Source organism: Salvelinus sp. IW2-2015, linkage group LG23, assembly GCF_002910315.2.
Source record: "Salvelinus sp. IW2-2015 linkage group LG23, ASM291031v2, whole genome shotgun sequence".
In the NCBI taxonomy this organism is placed as follows: domain Eukaryota; kingdom Metazoa; phylum Chordata; class Actinopteri; order Salmoniformes; family Salmonidae; genus Salvelinus; species Salvelinus sp. IW2-2015.
This window is the reverse complement of record NC_036863.1, coordinates 48,526,683-48,548,529: the sequence shown is the minus strand read 5'-3', so window position 1 is coordinate 48,548,529 and position 21,847 is coordinate 48,526,683. Positions and strand designations below refer to the sequence as shown.

The window sequence follows — 21,847 nt, the reverse complement described above, 5'->3', positions numbered from 1 at the left end:
ATGTCAGTGTTCTGCCATGGCCAGCGAAGAGCCTGGATCTCAATCCCATTGAACACGTCTGGGACCTGTTGGCAGGTGCCTTGGTGGAAGAGTGGGGTAACATGTCACAGCAAGAACTGGCAAATCTGGTGCAGTCCATGAGGAGGAGATGCACTGCAGTACTTAATGCAGCTGGTGGCCACACCAGATACTGACTGTTACTTTTGATTTTGACCCCCCCTTTGTTCAGGGACACATTATTCKATTTCTGTTAGTCACATGTCTGTGGAACTTGTTCAGTTTATGTCTCAGTTGTTGAATCTTGTTATGTTCATACAAATATTTACCTTTTTTTGCTGAGTTTATATGGCATACCAATCCGAACTCCTTTCTTAGCATGTCCAGCCCACTCATCTCAGCCAATCATGGCTAGTGGGAAGGTTGCCGCTTTTTCTGTGGCTTAACCAACAAGGCTCGTAATTTAACAATTTTGTTCATATTTACAGATGGTATACAAGTTTGTTATTAAGGCACATGAAAGTTCACATGTTCCAGAAGGCATTTCTACCAAAAAACGCATTTTGTTTAATTTTTAAATTTTTTAAATAATGTTAAAATGGCTCTCCTGTGAAGTTGTGACTTGCGACATACGTATAGTTTCCTGAAACGGGTCACATTTACATATACATTGCAAGTATATGCTGTAGTCTGACTACTTGGCACGGTTTGGTAATGTTGACCCCATTTGAAGAAACCTTACTGAAGATTAAATCTATTATAGTGCCATTATAACCATTCATGACTTCTGCCTCTTGTTTCAAATAAGATACTTCTAGAATTGTTTGTGATAGTGCTTGATAGAACAATATTAATGTTTTTAAATGTGTAATTTCCTTGTGCAGCTAATCCCTTATTCCACATAGAGACATATTTTTATTCTGACAGGTGAATTATTGTAAATCTTAGCCTCACACCAAGCTTTTGTTTTGTTTCACACTCCTTGAAGACTTGAAGGCAGACTTTTATCTTCCTTCGCGTTTTTAGTTATTCGCACATCTGTACAACCACATGACGGCAAACTTCCATCATATTTTGAGCCTGTAATGAAATTATTCAAAAGCTGTCAAAGTACATTTCTCAGTATCATCAATCTGAATAAGTTCTAAGAAATCACAAAACATTAATATAAGATGTGCGTGAAGCATGGAATGAGTTCAACTCTCGTTCTTTATACAAATCCATATAGTTTACTTCTAATTTGACAGCAAAGAAAGATTGTCCACCGACACTCTCCTCATAGTATGAGTATAGTATGCGCTTGAGGAAATAGTTTAAAGGGTATAGGCCATGCAAATAAACAGCTGTTCCCTGGTCAAAAGCATTCATTTGTTAGGTTGCACAATCACCTGTACAAGATAAAACCATAGCACTTCTTAGCCAGAGCAAACCCACTGGGCACGGACATCAGTTCAACGTCTACTTTTGATTTACATTTGGTTGAGTTGTCAACTAACGTGAATTCAACGTGAAATTAATGGAACGTTTCACCATGTCATTGGATTTAGTTAAAAGTTGGGTAAAAAAAAGAAGACAAATGCCCTTACGTTTATGAGTTTTTACAAATCCTATTAGTTTTCCCACGTTGATTTAACGTCATCACGTAGATCCGTTTTCGTGGAAATGACATGGAAGCAACATTGATTCAACCAGTTTTAAACCAGTGGGAACAACCCCATTGCTGCAGGTCAGAATCAGTTGCCAGGGTTTGTTTTTGAAGGGCAGTTACTAGTCAGAGAGTATTTTATTTTTATTTGAACAGACACACTTTCATGGGTTACAGGCTGACTGCGCATGCTACTCCTATCATACTTGGAGGTTTTCCCTCCAATTCCAGACAGCTCAGCATGGGGTTATCAGAGGCAGCTTCATCTAATTCTCGGATGAGACTGGGCTGGSCTGTTCAAACCAGACCAGCATTCCCGGTTCGGGAATGCACCTAAAGTGCATTGAAAGTGCACCTAAAGTAGTTGAAAGAACATTTGACCCAGGTCTGGAAAATGTCAAGGTCTTCTATTTTGTGAAATACATATTGTGATTTATTTTGTGTAAATGGGATTAGGAGAGAAACAGTTGGTCAACATCCATTTGAGTCCCTCTCACATACACTCACTTTGAAAGGTTAGCGTCTTCTCACATTCCAAGAAATAAAGTTTGATGTATATCTTTGACCCAAACAATGAACTTATTGAAGCGACCTTGAGTCAGACACTCACACCACTTCCTCAATTGACTCTTGTGCATTTTAGCAGTTATATTTAGAATACTCTTAACTATCAGCTCTGTGCTGAATTGTCTTGTACCTCGTGTCTTATATTAAGTGACCAAAATCACATGCGCCTATTTTTTTCATCAGCACCGTAATACACTTACGCATGGGATATTGAGAGTGTAAATAGAATGGGAACACGAGGCTACTTAGGCAAGTGCAAACGCCACTTTGTCTGTGTACTGTTGATTTGTGTTGGGATTGCCAATAGCTTACTGCTTTGGTATGACCAGAATTTGAACTCTGCCTTGCTCTGCTTCTTTGGCATAAAAGCTCAAAGACAGCAAGGAAGTGGTTGGAGTGAGAAGATCCCTCCAGTCCTGCTCCCTGTGACCTGTCCCATTCATCTCCTCTCCTAAAGCTGTCCAACTCACTGCCTGGCGGGGCCTCGTTGTCACCATGGCAACCTCTACCGTAGGGCCTGCTCTGTGTTCCTGGAAAGAAATGGTCAGTGTGACTCAGCTGCCTCGCTGGGATGTTGGACCCTAGCTTAACCACTGTCACATATTACTCACAGAGAAGCACTTTGAAATGGAAAATATATGGAAACTGTTTGGGCAAGGAAGTTCTTCACCAAAAATGCAGCACCTTAGAATTATGTTACTCAGTTGCGGGACCCCTGCTTGCATTGTTTGCCTTCCAAAACCTTTTTCGGGTGGCTTTGTTTTGCATGACCTTGTCCAGGTACCCCACAGTGATCTAACGCTATGCGATCCCCATAGAGCTCTTTAATAATACTGAATTTAATGGTGCTACATATAGGATTTGCACACATCATTTTTGCATTAAATGATATTGTTTCACAGTAATACTTACCAGCCGGTGTACTGTTTGACTGTGATATTTGCCTTCTGAATTCTACCGCTGGAGTGGCATCTGTTGTCAATCTGGGAGCAAAACGAAAGTTACTTTCGGTTTAGGTCCACCAGCTTCCACAGTGGTTTTTGTGCACCAGCTTCAAACAGCTGTTAAAACTATATTTGTTGTTATTGGAAAGATATTTCACAGGAATTTAGATGGTACAATGATTCCCTTCACTATTCAGTGCTTGTTTTCTCACATAAACTGAAATTGAGCGAACAGTGTAGAATTTTTGCAACCAGGAAATTAGTGATTTCCACTAGATAACACAGCCCCAAAGTCAGAACAGCTTTCCCAGTTTGACAGCAGATGCCGGTCCGGCAGGATAAATCAATAGGCGAATATCACAGCCAATCAGAACACTGGTGGGTAAGTAATACTGTGAAACACTCATTCCACTATTCGCTACAGATACGCTACATGACCAAAAGTATGTGGACACCTGCTCGTCGAACATCTCATTCCAAAGTCATGGACATTAATATGGAGTTGGTCCCCCTTTTGCTGCTATAACAGTCTCCACTCTTCTGGGAAAGCTTTCTTCTAGATGTTGGAACATTGCTGCAGGGACTTGCTTCCATTCAGCCACAAGAGCATTAATGAAGTTGGCCGATTAGGCCTAGCTTGCAGTCTGCTTTCCAATTCATCCCAAAGGTGTTTGATGGGGTTGAGGTCAGGGCTCTGTGCAGACCAGCAAGACCAGCAAGTTCTTCCACACCGATCTCAACAAACCATTTTTGTATGGACCTAGCTTTGTGCACAGGTGCATTGTCATGCGGAAACAGGAAAGGGCCTTCCCCACACTGTTGCCACAAAGTTGGAAGCACAGAATTGTGTTAAGATTTCCCTTCACAGGAAGTAAGGGGCCTAGCCCGAACCATCAAAAATAGCCCCAGACCATCATTCCTCCTCCACTTAACTTTACAATTGTCATTATGCAAAAAAAAKCAGATTCGTCCGTCAGACTGCCAGTTGATGAAGCACGATTCATCACTCCAAACTTTCACTGCTCCAGAGTCCAACGGAGGCAAGCTTTACACCACCCCAGCCGAAAGTTGGCATTGCGCATAGTGATCTTAGGCTTGTGTGTGGCTACTTGGCCATGGAAACCCATTTCATTAAGCTCCCTACAAACAGTTATTATGCTGACGTTGCTTCCAGAGACAGTTTGGAACTTGGTAGTGAGTGTTGCAACGGAGGACAGACAATGTTTTACGCACTACGTGGTGGTCCTGTTCGGTGAGCTTGTGTGGCTTACCACTTCGCGGCCGAGCCGCTGTTGCTCCTAGACGTTTACACTTCACAAATAACAGCACCTACAGTTGACCGTGGTAGCTCTAGCAGGGCAGAAATTTTTAAAAATAATTTTTTTGGAAAGGTGGCATCCTTTTGACGGTGCCACGTTGAAAGTGACTGAGCCATTCTATTGCCAATGTTTGTCTATGGAGATTGCATGGCTTTGTGCTGGATGTTATACACCTGTCAGCAACGAGTGTGGCTGAAATAGCTGAATCAGCTCATTTGAAGGGGTCCCCACATGCTTTTGTGTACATATATAGTGTATGTATATTATGGACATTTTCTGAAATTACAATGCCAATTTTTGTGGAAAATCCTGTGTTGCACTTTCAACATATTCTTTAATTTTTTGTTTTTCAGTTCATAGCACAGTAACTGTGATAGGCTTGTACGGAGAGACGATCGAAGTGCCGTGCAATAATGGAGCTGCCAAGCCAGAGGAGCTTATCTTCACTAAATGGAAATATGTAAGTAGTATTTTTACTGTCATTTGTCTCCCATTGTCTGTTCCAGACACAGTTGTAGTTGGAGACTAATCATCAAAAAGTTGAAGTCAAACAAACTGTTTCATCATAGTTTCATCATAGCTCTTGATGGTTTTGCGACTGTACTTGAAGAAACTTTCAAAGTTCTTGACATTTTCTAGATTGACTGACCTTCTTGTCTTAAAGTAATGATGGACTGTCGTTTCTCTTTGCTTATTTGAGCTGTTCTTGCCATAATATGGACTTGGTCTTGTACCAAATAGGGCTATCTTCTGTATACTACCCCTACCTTGTCACAACACAACTGATTGGCTCAAATGCATTAAGAAGGCAAGAAATTCCACAAATTACCTTTTAACAAGGCACACCTGTTAATTGAAATGCATTCCAGGTGACTACCTCATGAAGCTGGTTGAGAGAATGCCAAGAGTGTGCAAAGCTGTCATCAAGGCAAAGGGTGGCTACTTTGAATAATCTGAAATATATTTTTATGTGTTTAACACTTTTTTGGTTAATACATGATTCTATATGGGTTATTTTATAGTTTTGATCTCTTCGCTATTATTCTACAATGTAGAAAATAGTAAAAAAAATCAAATAAAATAGAATGAGTAGGTGTGTCCAAACTTTTGACTGCTACTGTACATAAAATAAATTAAAACAATTACAGTGAAGGATACTCTTGACTCAAGGTCAACACAAATCTGTCTGTACAAATCTGGCTCAAGATGAAAGTGTCTGATGAATTGCTGAAGTCTGACCGTGAAACTTAACGTGACGGTCCCCTGTGGCTTTGCTCAAATCAGAAGATGGATGACGGCAACTCCGGAGACCTCCTGGTCAAGCAGGCGCACAAGGAGGAGGCCCAGATCCAGGCCATGGACGGCTACAAGGACCGAGTGAGCATCGCGGCCAACTCCAGCCTCATGATCCAGGGGGGTTCCCTGGTGGACCAGAGGACCTTCACCTGCATGGTTGTGTACGGCTCCAACCTGGATGAGCACCCTGTCGACGTCTTGGTCCACAGTAAGTAGTAGCTACATCTGGGTTATGTTCATTAGGTACAGAAAAAAATGGATGTATCTTAAAGCTTCCACTTGTTGTCAGAGTGCTCGTGAGGAGCTTGAGAAGCCTTTGAAAAGATTCCAAATAGTGGGTGGATTGAAATCAACGTTTAATTTCAGACCTAAAGGGGAAGCTGTGACGACACTTAATGTAAAAACATGTCTCCCTAGACACTGGATGACATATTCAAAGTCTAGAAAAGTTACAAACTTTTGGATGGAGATGCACAGGTACAAGGTTTCGCTTCACTGCGACAAACTTGTTCTCCCCTGGGAGGTCACTTCCGCCTTCGGGGATAGCCTATAGGTGCAGGCGGAAAAACCAAATATATGATCCCGATCGAAACATTGTCTTATGTGTGTGTCTCAGTGAATCACAGGGGAGCATTACAGAGTTACGGACATTACTTTTTTCAAGGGAACCTTCAGGCCTGGTTTCATGGGGTATGTCAGACACCACCCTGAAGGCAGGATGAGAGTGTATAGATGGATTTATTTCCATAGAGAAAATAGTACTAATTCTATGCAACTTGTTGTCATGTCGCCATATTGCCAACCAACCATAAGTCCAGCCTACGTCATCCACTCATTACACTATGTAGTAGTATTACTGGTTAAATTTGAGCATTGAGTAGAGCATTTACATTATTCACGGGTTTATTGTTTATCGTTTTTGCAGAGAAGCCGTTGCCACCACAGATAAAAGACAAAGCCAAAGAGCTGGAGAACGGCAAACTGACGTCGGTAAGTAGAACACATTTAACACAGAACATAGCGGARTTCTGCCCAAACTCACCAACTATATATACTGAACAAAAATATCAACGCAACATTAAAAGTGTTGGTTTCATGAGCTGAAATAAAAGATCCCAGAAATGTTCCATACGCACAAAGTTGTTTTATTGAATTTGGCAATACGTCCAACCGGCCTCACAACTGCAGACCACGTGAAACCCACGCCAGCTCAGGGACCTCCACATTCAGCTTTTTCACCTACGGGAAGAATTCTCGCTGATGAAACTGGGTTTGCACAACCGAAAAATGTCTACACYAACTGTAATGTGTGCTCTCCGTCTGTTCTTGATCAGTACCCTTGCTGCAGTATTCTGTATGTTTTGCAGTTGACCAATGGCTTTCTCGAGTAGACCAGACAGGAGAGCATTACAGTAGTCAAGCCTGCTGTAATAAAAGCATGGAGGAGTTTCTCTGTATCAGCATGAGAGAGAAACGGCCGCACCTTGGCAATGTTTCTCAGGTGGTAAAAAGCTATTTTGGTCACATTCCTAATGTGTGATTTGAAATGTAGTTCATGTTCTAAAGTAACACCTAGGTGTTTTACCTGGTGTTTTATCTTTATTGCCCGTCAATTAAAATGTGCTGCCAGATTCTCTCTCTGTGCTTTGGCTCCAACAATAAGTTCCTCGGTCTTGTCTTGATTTAGCTGGAGGAAGTTGTGAGCCATCTATGTATTTAAGTCACTAATACAGTCTAATAATTTATCCGTGGAGCTAAAATCCTCAGGGGACACAGAAACGCAAAGATGTATATCATCTGCGTAGCAGTGAAACTCAATGCTGTGCTTTCTGATAACGCTGCCAAGGGGTAACATATATAAACTGAACAGTGCCGGAACCAAAATCGAACCTTGAGGAATGCCACATGTGATATGTATTTTCTTTGAGTTATGTTCACCAAAGGTGACAAAAAACTCAACCTGGGTCCTAAACCAATTTAGACCAACCCACCTCTCCAGTCTGTCCAGACGGACATCATGGTCAACAGTGTCGAATACAGCACAAGGACATAGAGCTGTTTGGCATCTGTGCTTGCTTTAAGATAATTTACCACTTTAACTAAGGCTGTCTCTGTGCTGTGGTGGGCCTGAAAACCAGATTGGGAATAAAAAATAAAAAAATACAGTTGGCACTTAAAAAATAATTTTGCTGTATGAAAACCAATTTCTCCAGAATTTTGCTTAAGAATGGAAGGTTGGAGATTGGCTGAAAATTGCTAAGAGCTGAAGAATCTAGATTAGTTTTCTTCAAAAGGGGTTTCAAGTCAGCAGTTTTTAGTGCTGTGGGCAACGTGCCTGTGAACAGGGAATGATTAGCAATAGCTTGCACTTATTTAGATATGTAATTAAAAACTGTTTTGAAGAAGGTGGTGGGGATAGGATCGAGAAGGCAGTTAGAAGGCTTAAGTTGTGAATGTGATACTTTTCCTAACATGTCTGTGTCAACCAGGGAAAATAAATCCATAGCGCCTTTGCGTGGTAGGCTGGGGCACATAGCATCAAACTTCTCATCGGGTCTCGCTTGACTGATAATATAATGTTTGTTATCTTATCTCTGAAATATGGGGTAGGATTTATCAGATCGTCAATGGTGYKGAAGAGCGCTCTCAAATTATTCTGATTAATAGTGAACAAGTTAGTCAAATGAGCCTGTCTGGCATTTCTAATTGCCTTGTTATACATGCCAAGTTGCTCTCTCAGAATATGATAATGGTCCTGCAACTTTGACTCTATCCACTTCCGCTCTGTCTTGCCATTCATCCGCCGCCATCATCTCATGTTTCAGCATGATAATGCACGGAAAATGGCCCAGTTTTTAGCATGGCCTACATACTCACAAGGCATGTCACCCATTGAGCAATCAATCAACTTTATTTATAAAGCCCTTTTTACATCAGRCGATGTCACAAAGTGCTGTACAGAAACCCAGCCTAAAACCCCAAACAGCAAGCAATGCAGATGTAGAAGCACAGGGGCTAGTAAAAACTCCCTAGAAAGGCCAGAACCTAGGAAGAAACCTAGAGAGGAACTGGCTCTGAGGGGTGGCCAGTCCTCTTTTGGCTCTGCCGGGTGGAGCTTATAACAGAACATGGCCAAGATGTTCAAACGTTCATAGTTGACCAGCAGGGTCAGATAATAATAATCAGTGGTTGTAGAGGGTGCAACAGGTCAGCACCTCAGGAGTACACGTAAGTTGGTTTTTCATAGCCGATCATTCAGAGTTAGAGACAGCAGGTGCGGTAGAGAGAGAGTCCAAAACATCAGGTCCGGGACAAGGTAGCACGTCCAGTGAACAGGTCAGGGTTCCATAGCCGCAGTCAGAACAGTTGAAACTGGAGCAGCAGCACGACCAGGTGGACTGGGGACAGCAAGGAGTCATCAGGCCAGGTAGTCCTGAGGCATGGTCCTAGGGCTCAGATCCTCCGAGAGAAGAGAGAATTAGAGAGAGAAAAAAAGAGAGAATTAGAGGGAGCATACTTAAATTCACACAGGACACCGGATAAGACATGAGAAATATTCCAGATATAACAGACTGACCCTAGTCCCCCGACACATAAACTATTGCAGCATAAATACTGGAGGCTGAGACAGGAGGGGTTGGGATACACTGTGGCCCCATCGAATGATACCCTCGGACATGGCCAAAGGCAGGATATAACCCCACCCACTTTGCCAAGGCACAGCCCCCACACCACATGAAGAATATCTTCAACCACCAACCTACTATTCTGAGACAAGGCAGAGAATAGCACACGAAGACCTACCCCACACAAAAACGAGGGGGGCGCCAACCCAGACAGGAAGATCATGTCAGTGACTCAACCCACTCAAGTGACGCACCCCTCTAGGGATGGCATGGAAGAGCACCAGTAAGCCAGTGACTCAGCCCCCATAATAGGGTTAGAGGCAGAGAATCTCAGTGGAGAGAGGGGAACTGGCCAGGCAGAGACAGCAAGGGCGGTTCGTCGCTCCAGTGCCTTTCCATTCACCTTCACACCCCTGGGCCAGACTACACTCCTACTGAAGAGATGAGTCTTCAATAAAGACTTAAAGGTTGAGACCGAGTCTGCGTCTCACATGGATAGGCAGGCCATTCCATAAAAATTTAGCTCTATAGGAGAAAGCCCTGCCTCCAGCTATTTGCTTAGAAATTCTAGGGACAGTAAGGAGGCCTGCGTCTTGTGACCGTAGCGTATGTGTAGGTATGTACGGCAGGACGAAATCGGAAAGATAGGTAGGAGCAAGCCCATGTAATGCTTTGTAGGTTAGCAATAAAACCTTGACATCAGCCCTCAACAGGAAGCCATTGTAGAGAGGCTAGCACTGGAGTAATATGATCTAATCTTTTGGTTCAAGTCAAGATTCTAGCAGCCGTGTTTAGCACTAACTGAAGTTTATTTAGTGCTTTATCCGGGTAACCGGAAAGTAGAGCATTGCAGTTAGTCTAATCTAGAAGTGACAAAAGCATGGATTAATTATTCTGCATCATTTTTTGACAGATTTTTGCAATGTTACGAAGATGGAAAAAAGCTGTCCTTGAAATATTCTTGATATGTTCGTCAAAAGAGAGATTAGGGTCCAGAGTAGCGCCAAGGTTTTATTGGAGATGACTGTACAACCATCAAGATTAATTGTCAGATTCAACAGAAGATCTCTTTGTTTCTTGGGACCTAGAACAAGCATCTCTGTTTTGTCCAAGTTTAAAAATAGAACATTTTCCGCCATCCACTTCCTTATGTTTGAACACAGGCTTCCAGGGAGGGCAATTTTGGGGCTTTCATTGAAATGTACAGCTGTGTATCATCCACATAGCAGTGAAAGTTAACATTATGTTTCTGAATGACATCACCAAGAGGTAAAATATATATTGAAAACAATAGTGGTCCTAAAACGGAACCTTGAGGAACACTGAAATTTACAGTTGATTTGTCAGAAGACAAACCATCCACAGAGAAACTGATATCTTTCCGACAGATAAGATCTAAACCAGGKCGGAACTTGTCCGTGTAGACCAATTTGGGTTTCCAATCTCTCCAAAAGAATGTGATTATCAATGGTATCAAAAATCAGCACTAAGGTCTAGGAGCACGAGGACAGATGCAGAACCCTGGTCTGATGCCATTAAAAGGTCATTTACCACCTTCACAAGTGCAGTCTCAGTGCTATGATGGGGTCTAAAACCAGACTGAAGCATTTCGTATACATTGTTTGTCTTCAGGAAGGCAGTGAGTTGCTGCGCAACAGCTTTTTCTAAAAGTTTTGAGAGGAATGGAAGATTTGATATAGGCCAATAGTTTTTCATATTTTCTGGGTCAAGGTTTGGCTTTTTCAGGAGAGGCTTTATTACTGACACTTTTAGTGAGTTTGGTACACATCCGGTGGATAGAGAGCCATTTATTATATTCAACATAGGATGGCCAAGCACAGGAAGCAGCTCTTTCAGTAGTTTAGTTGGAATAGGGTCAAGTATGCAGCTTGAAGGTTTAGAGGCCAAGACTATTTTCATCAATGTGTCAAGAGATATAGTAATAAAAAACTTGAGTGTCCCTTGATCCTAGGTCCTGGCAGWGTTGTGCAGACTCAGGACAACTGAGCTTTGGAGAAATACGCAGATTTAAAGAGGAGTCCGTAATTTTCTTTCTAATCATCATGATCTTTTCGTCAAAGAAGTTCATGAATTTAACACTGCTGAAGTGAAAGCCACCCTCTCTTGGGGAATGCTGCTTTTTAGTTAGCTTTCCGACAGTGTCAAAAATACATTTGGGATTGTTCTTATTCTCCTCAATTAAGTTGGAAAAATAGGATGATCGAGCAGCGGTGAGGGCTCTTCGATACTGCACGGTACTGTCTTTCCAAGCTAGTCGGAAGACTTCCAGTTCGGTGTAGCGCCATTTCCGTTCCAATTTTCTGGAAGCTTGCTTCTGGGCTCTGGTATTTTCTGTGTACCAGGGAGCTAGTTTCTTATGCCAAATTGTTTTTTGTTTTTAGGTGTGCGACTGCATCTAGGGTATTACGCAAGGTTAAATTGAGTTCCTCAGTTAGATGGTTAACAGATTTTTGTACTCTGATGTCCTTGGGTAGGTGGAGGGAGTCTGGACGGGCATCTAGGAATCTTTGGGTTGTCCGAGAATTTATAGCACAGCTTTTGATGATCCTTGGTTGAGGTCTGAGCAGATTATTTGTTGCAATTGCAAACGTAATAAAATGGTGGTCGATAGTCCAGGATTATGAGGAAAAACATTAAGATCCACAATATTTATTCCACGGGACAATACTAGATCCAGAGTATGATTGTGGCAGTGAGTAGGTCCGGTGACATTTTGGACAAAACTCACTGAGTCGATGATGGCTCCGAAAGCCTTTTGGAGTGGGTCTGTGGACTTTTCCATGTGGAAAAGTAGAATATTATCTGCCATGACTACAAAGTCCGATAGGAATTCAGGGAACTCAGTGAGGAACGCTGGATACGGCCCAGGAGGCCTATAAACAGCAGCTATAAAAAGTGAATGAGTAGAATGCATAAGTTTCATGACTAGAAGCTCAAAAGACGAAAACGCAGTCATTTAAAAAAAAAAATTTTTTTTTGAAATTTGCTATCATAAATGTTAGCAACATCGCCTTTGCGGGATGCACGGGGGATATGGTCTCCTGGTGTAACCAAGAGGAGAGGCCTCATTTAACACAGTCAATTCAACAGGCTTAAGCAATGTTTCAGTCAGTCCAATCACATCAAGATTATGATCAGTGATTAGTTCATTGACTATAACTGCCTTGGAAGTGAGGGATCTAACATTACGTAGCCCTATTTTCAGATGTGCCATATCACAATCTCTTTCAATAATGACAGGAATGGAGGAGGTCTTTATTCCAGTGAGATTGCTAAGGCAAACACCGCCATGTTTAGTTTTGCCCAACCTAGATCGAGGCACAGACACGGTCTCAATGGGGATAGCTGAGTTGACTACACTGAGTATGCTAGTAGCAGACTCCACTAAGCTGGCAGCAGGCTATCTCATTGTGGAGCTAGGGGAGTTAGAGCCCTGTCTATGTTCATAGATAAGATGAGAGCAACCTTCCAGCTAGGATGGAGTCCGTCACTCCTCAACAGGCCAGGCTTGGTCCTATTTGTGGGAAAGAGAAAGAGGGCCAATTATCTACAAATTCTATATTTTGGGAGGGGCAGAAAACTGTTTTCAACCAGCGATTGAGTTGTGAGACTCTGCTGTAGAGCTCATCACTCCCCCTAACTGGGAGGGGGCCAGAGACAATTACTCGATGCCGACACATCTTTCTAGCTGATTTACACGCTGAAGCTATGTTGCGCTTGGTGACCTCTGACTGTTTCATCCTAACATCGTTGGTGCCAATGTGGATAACAATATCCCTATACTCGCCAGTTTTAGCCTTAGCCAGCACCATCTTCAGATTAGCCTTAATGTCGGTAGCCATGCCCCCTGGTAAACAGTGTATGATCGCTGCATGATTCGTTTTAAGTCTAATACTGCGGGTAATGGAGTCACCAATGACTAGGGTGTTCAATTTGTCAGAGCTAATGGTGGGAGGCTCAGACCCCGTAACGGGGGGAGAGACCAGAGAAGACTCMGACTCTGACTCCGACTCATTGCTTAATGGGGAGAACCGGTTGAAAGTCGGCTGAATGAGCGACTCCGGTTAAGCATTCCTACAGCATTTCCTTCCAGAAGCCATGAGAAAGTTGTCTGGCTGCGGGGACCGTGCGAGGGGATTTATACTACTATCTGTACRGATGGCACAGATGCTGTTTCATCCTTTCCTACACTTAAATTGCCCTTGCCTAATGATTGCGTCTGAAGCTMGGCTTGTAGCACAGCTATCCTCACCATAAGGCGGTCGTTCTCCTGTATATTATGAGTACAGCGACTGCAATTAGAAGGCATAATGTTAATGTTACTACTTAGCTTCGGCTGGTGGAGGTCGTGTAGAACCATGTCCAGATAAAGCGTCCGGGGTGAAAAAGTTGAATGAAAAAGGTTGAGCGAGGGGAAAAATAAAAAATATAAAACAATTATTAAAAAGTTAAAACCGTAAAGTTGGCAGGTAGCAAAGAAACGTTAGCAACAAACCGCACAGCAGCACGTAAACAAGTCTACAAGTTGTGACCTGAAATGACAGAGACAGGAACACAATGGTGAGGCAGCAATTACACTTCCTGCAATTCTAGGACGAGCATGTTTGTGATGCTCTGGATTGACGTGTACAACAGCGTGTTCCAGTTCCTGCCAATATCCAGCAACTTCGCACAGACATTGAAGAGGAGTGGGACAACATTCCTCAGGCCACAATCAACAGCCTGATTAACTCTATGCAAAGGAGATGCGTCGCACTGAATGAGGCAAATGGTGGTCACACCAGATACTGACTGGTTTTCTGATCCACGCCCCTACCTTTATTTTTAAGGTATCTGTGACCAACAGACGCATATCTGTATTCCCAGTCATATGAAATCCATAGATTAGGTCCTAATTTATTTATTTCAATTGACAGTTTTTCTTGTATGGACTGTAACTCAGTCAAATCTTTGAAATTGTTGCATGTCGCGTTTTATTTTTGTTCAGTGTAGATGGAAACATTTGGGAGGCAATCCACCAGAATGCAATGTACATTTAATATGGATCTCGAGTCGCCTTTTTTATTACTCTTCTCGCCTAACAAGTGAAACATTATTGAAGAGCTTGAGGCACTTTTGGTCTGTGCTTSTGAGAGAGGGAGAGCGAGAAGGACGTCTACTCTGATCACCCCGTGAAAGGGATGAGGTGAGGCATGCGCGGTTCATACGCCAATCTAATTGCAGAAGTTAGAGTAAAAATATGACTTTGAATGATGTGGAAATAGGTACTGTACTTCGCAACGCCTTAATAAACGAGGTTGTCCTTTTGCCTAAGAAACTAGAGTGCCAGAAGAACGGAATGAAATTGTAGTGCCTAGTTACTATGTCTGATAATAATAGATATTATTATGATGTGCGTGTTTGCCTGTGTGCATGTGCCTGTGAGATTTGTGTCTGGTTTCAGTGGTGTTGGAAGTTTCCATTTGGTTGCGGAGGCTTACTGGTTCCAAGCTCTTTTTCGTTGTAGTTCTTTTAGTGCTTATATCTACTTGTAGTGTTTGTATTAGCAGAGACTGAGGGACGGTATCCAAGGAGAGGAAAAGGTGGAGGGTGGGGGTGACTCTGTTTTGAGAAAACACCCACTGAGGTATGTCATGTTCAAAGGGCTCTCTCTCTCTCTCTCTCTCTCTCTCTCTCTCTCTCTTCGCGCTCTCTTTCTTTCACTTGCTTTCACACTCTCGTTCTCTCTCTCTCTTCTCTCTAACATGCACATGCATACGGAATGGAGCACCTTCTCAGACAGCTTACTTCGAGAGCAGTGAGTCACTTCAAAGCCAAAACATTCCAGTTTATATACAGTGTGTGTGTGTGTGTGTGTGTGTGTGTGTGTGTGTGTGTGTGTGTGTGTGTGTGTGTGTGTGTTGTGTGTGTGGTGTGTGTGGTGTGTGTGTGTGGTGTGTGTGGTGTGTGTGTGTGTGTGTCATCAAAAGATGACTGCCATGTGAGGGTTCATAGCCTCGACTTATTGCTGTCTAAAAATGGTATCCGAGTGTCACAGAAGATGGAGATCCCCACTGCCCTGTGTAATGTCTGTTATTTGTTAGTGTCTGGTTTGTGTGAGTGTGGATTTCTTTAGGACAGACAGTCACCATTAATGAAGTTGTGAATAGCAGCTCTGCCACCAGTGGTTTGTAGCCAAGTGAACCACTTAAGAGCACCCACGGGAAGACTAGCCCCTGCAATAGGCAGCACTGTGGGAGTGTGGCATGATGTATTGTAGCTGGATTATTTCCTAGGGCCTCGTCCATTATCTGATGCAGACGGCCCGCCCAGAGGGCCCCCCGCTTCCATCCTTCTGCCTCGCTCCTCTGGAGGAGGGTTCAGTTCCTCATGCCACCCCACACGCCCGAAACTATGCGTCATCCGACATACCTACACTGCCTGTGGCTCGCACAGCCTGCAAATACTCCTCAACCCACTTTGAGCTTTATCCCCCTGCCTAGCGGATGCATACACACACACACACATACACACACGGTTGCCTGCCCATCACCTAATCGTGTCACATCTTTATTGATGAGGCTCACGCTTTTCCTGTGATGGACTTTTTGCGCTTTCATTTTTCTCCATCCGATRCAGGTTGGCAGTGTTTTGTTGGGGATGCGTTGCTAAAATATGGCCTCCGCAGTCCGGCGCCAACTGTCACGGTGGAACTTTTAGAGCCTTCATGGTTAGACCGGAGCTAGCTGTACCTGTCAGCTATAGGGCTATACAGCCCATCCCGTTTCCAGGAAATGACATGTCCTTAGATCAGTCCGACAGGCCACTTTCTTTCAAATGCAATGTAATAGTAGGGGAGTCGATCGAAAAAGGTAATCACAGCCTTATGTTGTCATGATAACGATAAGGATTGTTATTGTAGATATACAGTGAGCTCCAAAGTATTGGGACAGTGACCATTTGTTTTGGATTTGGATTTGAAATTACAGCACTTTTTGCACATCGTCCCCCCATTTTAAGGGCCCACTTATATGTGTATTAAAGTAGTAAAAAGTGTATATATCATAAGTAAAAAATGCTAATCTCCCCTTGTTGAGATGTTAGCATGTCTTGGGCTATGATATTTGTTGCTTCTGACTTTCTCACTCATTATTATTCACGATTCATTTAGGATTATCCGTAATCATGGTAGCATCCACGTTAATGTAGAAGTGTTTAGAAACATATTCATATTTACAATTAAAGTGACTCAAAAATGGCACAAAATATTATTTAACATTCTATTCTATTGGGCACAAAATAATCTGAAACACAACCAAAACAAACATTTTTAGAGTAACAAGCTTCATGCGTGCTATCAATATGGGATCAAATACTTTACTTTTTATTACACATATAAGTGAATTTGTCTCAATACACTAAAAGAGCTGTAATTTCTAAGCGTTTCGCCCGATATGGATGAAAAAATCCTCAAATTAAAGCTGACAGTCTGCACTTTAATGAGTGGCGCAGCTGTCTAAGGCACTGCATCTCAGTGCTAGAGGTGTCACTACAGACCCTAGTTTGATTCCAAGCTGTATAACAACCATATAACGTGGATAGAATCTGGCTATCTGGAACAATGACTCAGCTTTTATCAGTGCGGTAGGAAATGACACATGAAACCAGTATTTAAAGGGCACTAGTCTCCTTTGTTCTCTCGGTTTCTCTATCCACGCCCCTGAATGTGGTTTACGCTGACCGTCATACAGTAACCACTCCAGGAAAAGAGATTCTGCAATGAACTCTCAGCGCATCCATATATAGCAATCTGCTAAATTGTAATTGTAATTGTAATTATGTAATTATTCGATTTATTGCCTACCTCATGCCTTTTGCACACATTGTATATAGATTCTCTTTTTTCTACCATGTTATTGACTTGTTTATTGTTTACTCCATGTGTAACTCTGTGTTGTCTGTTCACACTGCTATGCTTTATCTTGGCCAGGTCGCAGTTGCAAATGAGAACTTGTTCTCAACTAGCCTACCTGGTTAAATAAAGGTGAAATAAAAAAAATAAAAATAAAATAGACTGTACACTTACATTTTAGTCTCTTAGGGCTGGTTCCCATGGCACACATTTAGCCTTGTCCTGGATTAAAAAGCATTCTCAATCTCCAAAAAATCTCCAAAATAACAGATTAATCTGTGTCTAGGGAACCCGTTCTTAATAATGGAGCTGCTTTTGGTTTGATTTGTTGTGTTGTTTTTTTGTCTCTTTCAGCTAGGCGTGTGTATGGCCGCAGATGCAAACCCCGCCGCCGTGATCATGTGGTCCAAAAACGGCAAGCTGCTGGCGGCTGATGGAAAGAGTATGTCATCACATCTTGTCCCACCAACAGCCGCACAAACAGTTCAACAACAGTCAGACAACAGTCTTTAAATCTTTGTTTTCATTTCATCAACTTCCTACTTGTGACACCTTTTGCTAGATTTATGTAAAAATATCCACAGGGGCTGATTTGCTTGATCCTTTCTTGCTGCAGCTTTCTGCTCGTCTGATTGTAGTATCTTTAACACATATGTTTAACCTTCCAATTATTTCTGGTACCAGTGTGACCTAAATAATTATCGCCCCATTTTCCAAACTCTCTTGCCCAGTAAAGATTCTAGAATCCTTGGTAAATACTTAACTTAGATCCTTTTTAACTACGAAATGTATTCTAAATGTACACCAGTCAGGTTTCAGACCATTTCATAGCACTATCTCTGCTACTTTTTTGGTTTTAAATGATGTTCTTAATTGTTTGGATYAGAAGAATCACTGTGCAGCCCTTTTTATTGACCTGTCTAAAGCCTTCGACTCTGTGGATCACAAATMACTTATTTCTTCATTCTGGACATAACAAAGGGTGTCCTACAGGGATGTGGTGTATGATATTGCCCCCACAGCTGACCAGGCTCTGTCAAAGCCTTTGTTTAACTGAAATTGGTACTTAATGCAGGTAAACTAAGTATATGTTATTTTCCAAATCACAAACATTTATCTGATGATTTATGCATACAGTGCTTTCAGAAAGTATTCACCCTCATTTACTTTTTCAAAATGGTGTTTAAAATTGATTAAATTTCATTTTTTTTGTCACTGGCCTACACACAATACCCCACCCCATAATGTCAAACTGGAATCATGTTTTTAGAAACTTTAAAAAATTCATCACAAATGAAAAGCTGACATGTCTTGAGTCAATAAGTATTCAATCCCTTTGTTATGGCAAGCCTAAATAATTTCAGGACCAAAAATMTAAATAGCTTGCATGGACTCACTGTGTGCAATAATAGTGTTTTAACATATGCAATTATCTGTAAGGTCCATCAGTCGAGCAGTGAATTTCAAACACAGATTCAGCACCTACTGGCACCTACTGGTAGAGAGGTAAAACAAATGTTTTACAAAAAAAACAGACATTGAATAAACCTTTGAGCATGGTGAAGTTATTAATTTCACCTTGGACGGTGTATCAATACACCCACTCACTACAAAGATATAGGCGTCCTTCCTAACTCAGTTGCCGGAGAGAAAGGTAACCGCTCAGGGACTTCACCGTGAGGCCAATACTGACTTTAAAAAAGCTAGAGTTTAAAAGCTGTGATAAGAGAACTGAGGATTTATCAACAACATTGTAGTTACTCAATACTAACCTAATTGACAGAGTGGAAAGAAGGAAGCCTGTAAAAAATATAAATATTCCAAAACATGCATCCTMTTTTCAATAAGGCACTAAAGTAATAGGGCAAAAAAAAAAGGCTATTACCTTTTTGTCCTGAAAAGTATTATGTTTGGGCAAATCTAATACAACACATTACTGAGTACCACTCTCCATATTTTCAAGCATAGTGGTGGCTGCATCATGTTATGGGTATGCTTGTAATCGTTAAGGACTGGGGAGTTTTTCAGGATAAAAAAGAAACGTAATGTAGCTAAACACAGGCAAAATCCTAGGGGAAAACCTGGTTGAGTCTGCTTTCCACCAGAAACTGTGAGATGTATTAACCTTTCAGCAGGAAAATAACCTACAACACAAGGCCAAATCTACACTAGATTTGCTTACCAAGAAGACAGTGAATGTTCCCGAGTGGCCGRATTTTGAGTTAAATCTACTTGAAAATCTATGGCAAGACCTGAAAGTTGTCTAGCAATGATCAACAAACAATTTGACAGAGCTCGAAGAATTTTGAAAAGTATAATGGACAAATGTTGCACAATCCAAGTGTGGAAAGCTTTTATAGACTTACCTATAAATATTCTCAGCTTTAATCACTGCCAAAGGGGCWTCTACAAAGTATTGACTTAGGGGTGTGAATAATTATGTAAATTAGATTTTTGTATTTCATTTCCAATACACCTGCAAACATWWAAAAAAAAACGTGTTTTCACTGTCATTATGGGGTATTGTTTGTAGATGGGTGAGGGGGAAAAAATGCTTTAATTCATTTTGAATTCAGGCTGTAGCACAACAAAATGAGTCAGGGGGTATGAATACTTTCCGAAGGCACCATACGTACACTGAACAAAAATATAAGCTCAACATGTAAAGTGTTGGTCCCATGTTTCATGAGCTGAAATAAAAGATAGCAGAAATTTTCCATACACACAAAAAGCGTATTTCGCTCAAATTCTGTGCACGCGGCAGGTAGCCTAGTGGTTAGATCGTTGGACTAGTAACTGAACGGTTGCAAGATCGAATCCCCGACCTGACAAGCTTAAAATCTGTCATTTTGCCCCTGAACAAAGCAGTTAACACAATGTTCCTAGGCTGTCATTGAAAATAAGAATTTGTTCTTAACTGACTTTCCTAGTTAAATTAAGGGGGGGGGGGGAATGTACGTCCCTGTTAGTGAGCATTTCTCCTTTGCCAAGATAATCCATCCACCTGACAGGTGTGGCGTATCAAGAAGCTGATTAAACAGCATGATTATTAAACGGATTCACCTTGTGCTGGCCACTCTAGAATGTGCAGTTTTGTAATATAACACAATGCCACAGATGTCTCAAGTTTTGAGGGAGTGTGCAGTTGGCATGCTGACTGCAGGCTGTATCACAACCTGCTGTGATCGGGAGTACCATAGGGTGGCGCACAATTGGCCCAGCGTCGTCCGGGATAGGTGAGGGTTTGGCCGGGGTAGGCTGTCATTGTAAATAAGAATTTGTTCTTAACTGACTTGCCTAGCTAAATAAAATAAATAAAACAAAAATCTGACATTGATTTTGCATTAGAATTTGGTTATGCTTTGAGTTGGTTGAAAGCATAGTGATAACACTTCAGAAATGCAACAAACTTTTAACTGTCTTTTTGAGGGGGTGAAAATAGATTGTAATCTCATTGATCAACATATCAACCAAAAATTACCCAATTCTTCTTGTTGAAATGAGGTGGAAATGCACTGTACATGCAAAATAATAGGATAAAATATTCACCACCTACATTGTTTGGTGGTGACAATCGTAAATCTCGGTCGAGATTCAGGCTATCCCATATTGTTACACTTCACCTCACCTTTAGACTGTCATTTGCTTCATCTGTCTCTCCTCTTCTGACCGTGACAACTCTTACTACCAGTGACTCATCCTCTTATTTGTTGGCTCTGTTTGTTTGCACTCACAGCCATCATCATCACGCCCAGTGTGAAGATGGATCCGTCGACGGGCCTGTCCACTACCACGTCCGGTCTGCAGTACACAGCAGTGAAAAGCGACGTGGGAGCCAATTTCACTTGCACCGCCAAACACAGCCTGGAAACACAGGTGTCCGCTCCAGAGACCTTCATCATTCACTGTGAGTGGACCACACCGCCCCCTAGAGGTCTTTGACCTGCAGTAGATGTACATGAACCTGTCACAGAATGATTGATAATCATGTATTAATATAGTCTGTTTTAGGATATTCAGCACATGCTTTAATCAAACCTACAACCAAAAGGTTGCTAGATCAAATCCCCGAGCTGACAAGGTAAAAATCTGTCGTACTGCCCCTGAACAAGGCACTTAACCCACTGTTCCTAGGCCGTCATTCTAAYTAAGAATTTGATCTTAACTGACTTGCCTAGTTAAATAAATAAATACAATTAGAGTGTCTAGTTTGAGAGTCRTCAATTGGCAGCTTCATTAAATAGTACCCGCAAAACACCAGTGTCAACGTCAACAGTGAAGAGGTGACTCTGGGATGCTGGCCTTCTAGGCAGAGTTGCAAAGATAAAGCCATATCTCAGACTGYCCAATAAAAAGAAAAGATTAAGATGGACAAAAGAACAGAGACACTGGGCAGAGGAACTTATAAAGCAGCTTCATCAAAAGCTACAACACTTTTCCATTTCAAACAAGCACGCTATTCCAACCACCGTCTCACTTCGTGCGCAGCCTATTTGATCCGCTACCCTCTTCCGATTATCAGCCCTGCAGAACTCTCAGTG

At 42.0% G+C, this 21,847-nt stretch overlaps 1 protein-coding gene across 3 annotated transcripts in view; it reads left to right on the top strand.

Moving 5' to 3' along the window:
• The window catches only part of alcama (activated leukocyte cell adhesion molecule a), a 74,512-nt gene that overhangs the window by 32,198 nt on the left and 20,467 nt on the right, over nucleotides 1-21,847 (top strand). For all 3 annotated transcript variants that reach the window (XR_002875484.3, XM_023967835.3, XM_023967836.3), the window contains exons 2-6: nucleotides 4,826-4,932; nucleotides 5,757-5,976; nucleotides 6,694-6,758; nucleotides 17,661-17,748; nucleotides 21,043-21,213. Coding sequence is in view for 2 of the 3 variants with exons in the window: in XM_023967835.3 (XP_023823603.1) it covers nucleotides 4,826-4,932; nucleotides 5,757-5,976; nucleotides 6,694-6,758; nucleotides 17,661-17,748; nucleotides 21,043-21,213 (651 nt within the window). In the remaining variant the exon portion in view is untranslated. The remainder of the gene's footprint in view (nucleotides 1-4,825; nucleotides 4,933-5,756; nucleotides 5,977-6,693; nucleotides 6,759-17,660; nucleotides 17,749-21,042; nucleotides 21,214-21,847) is intronic.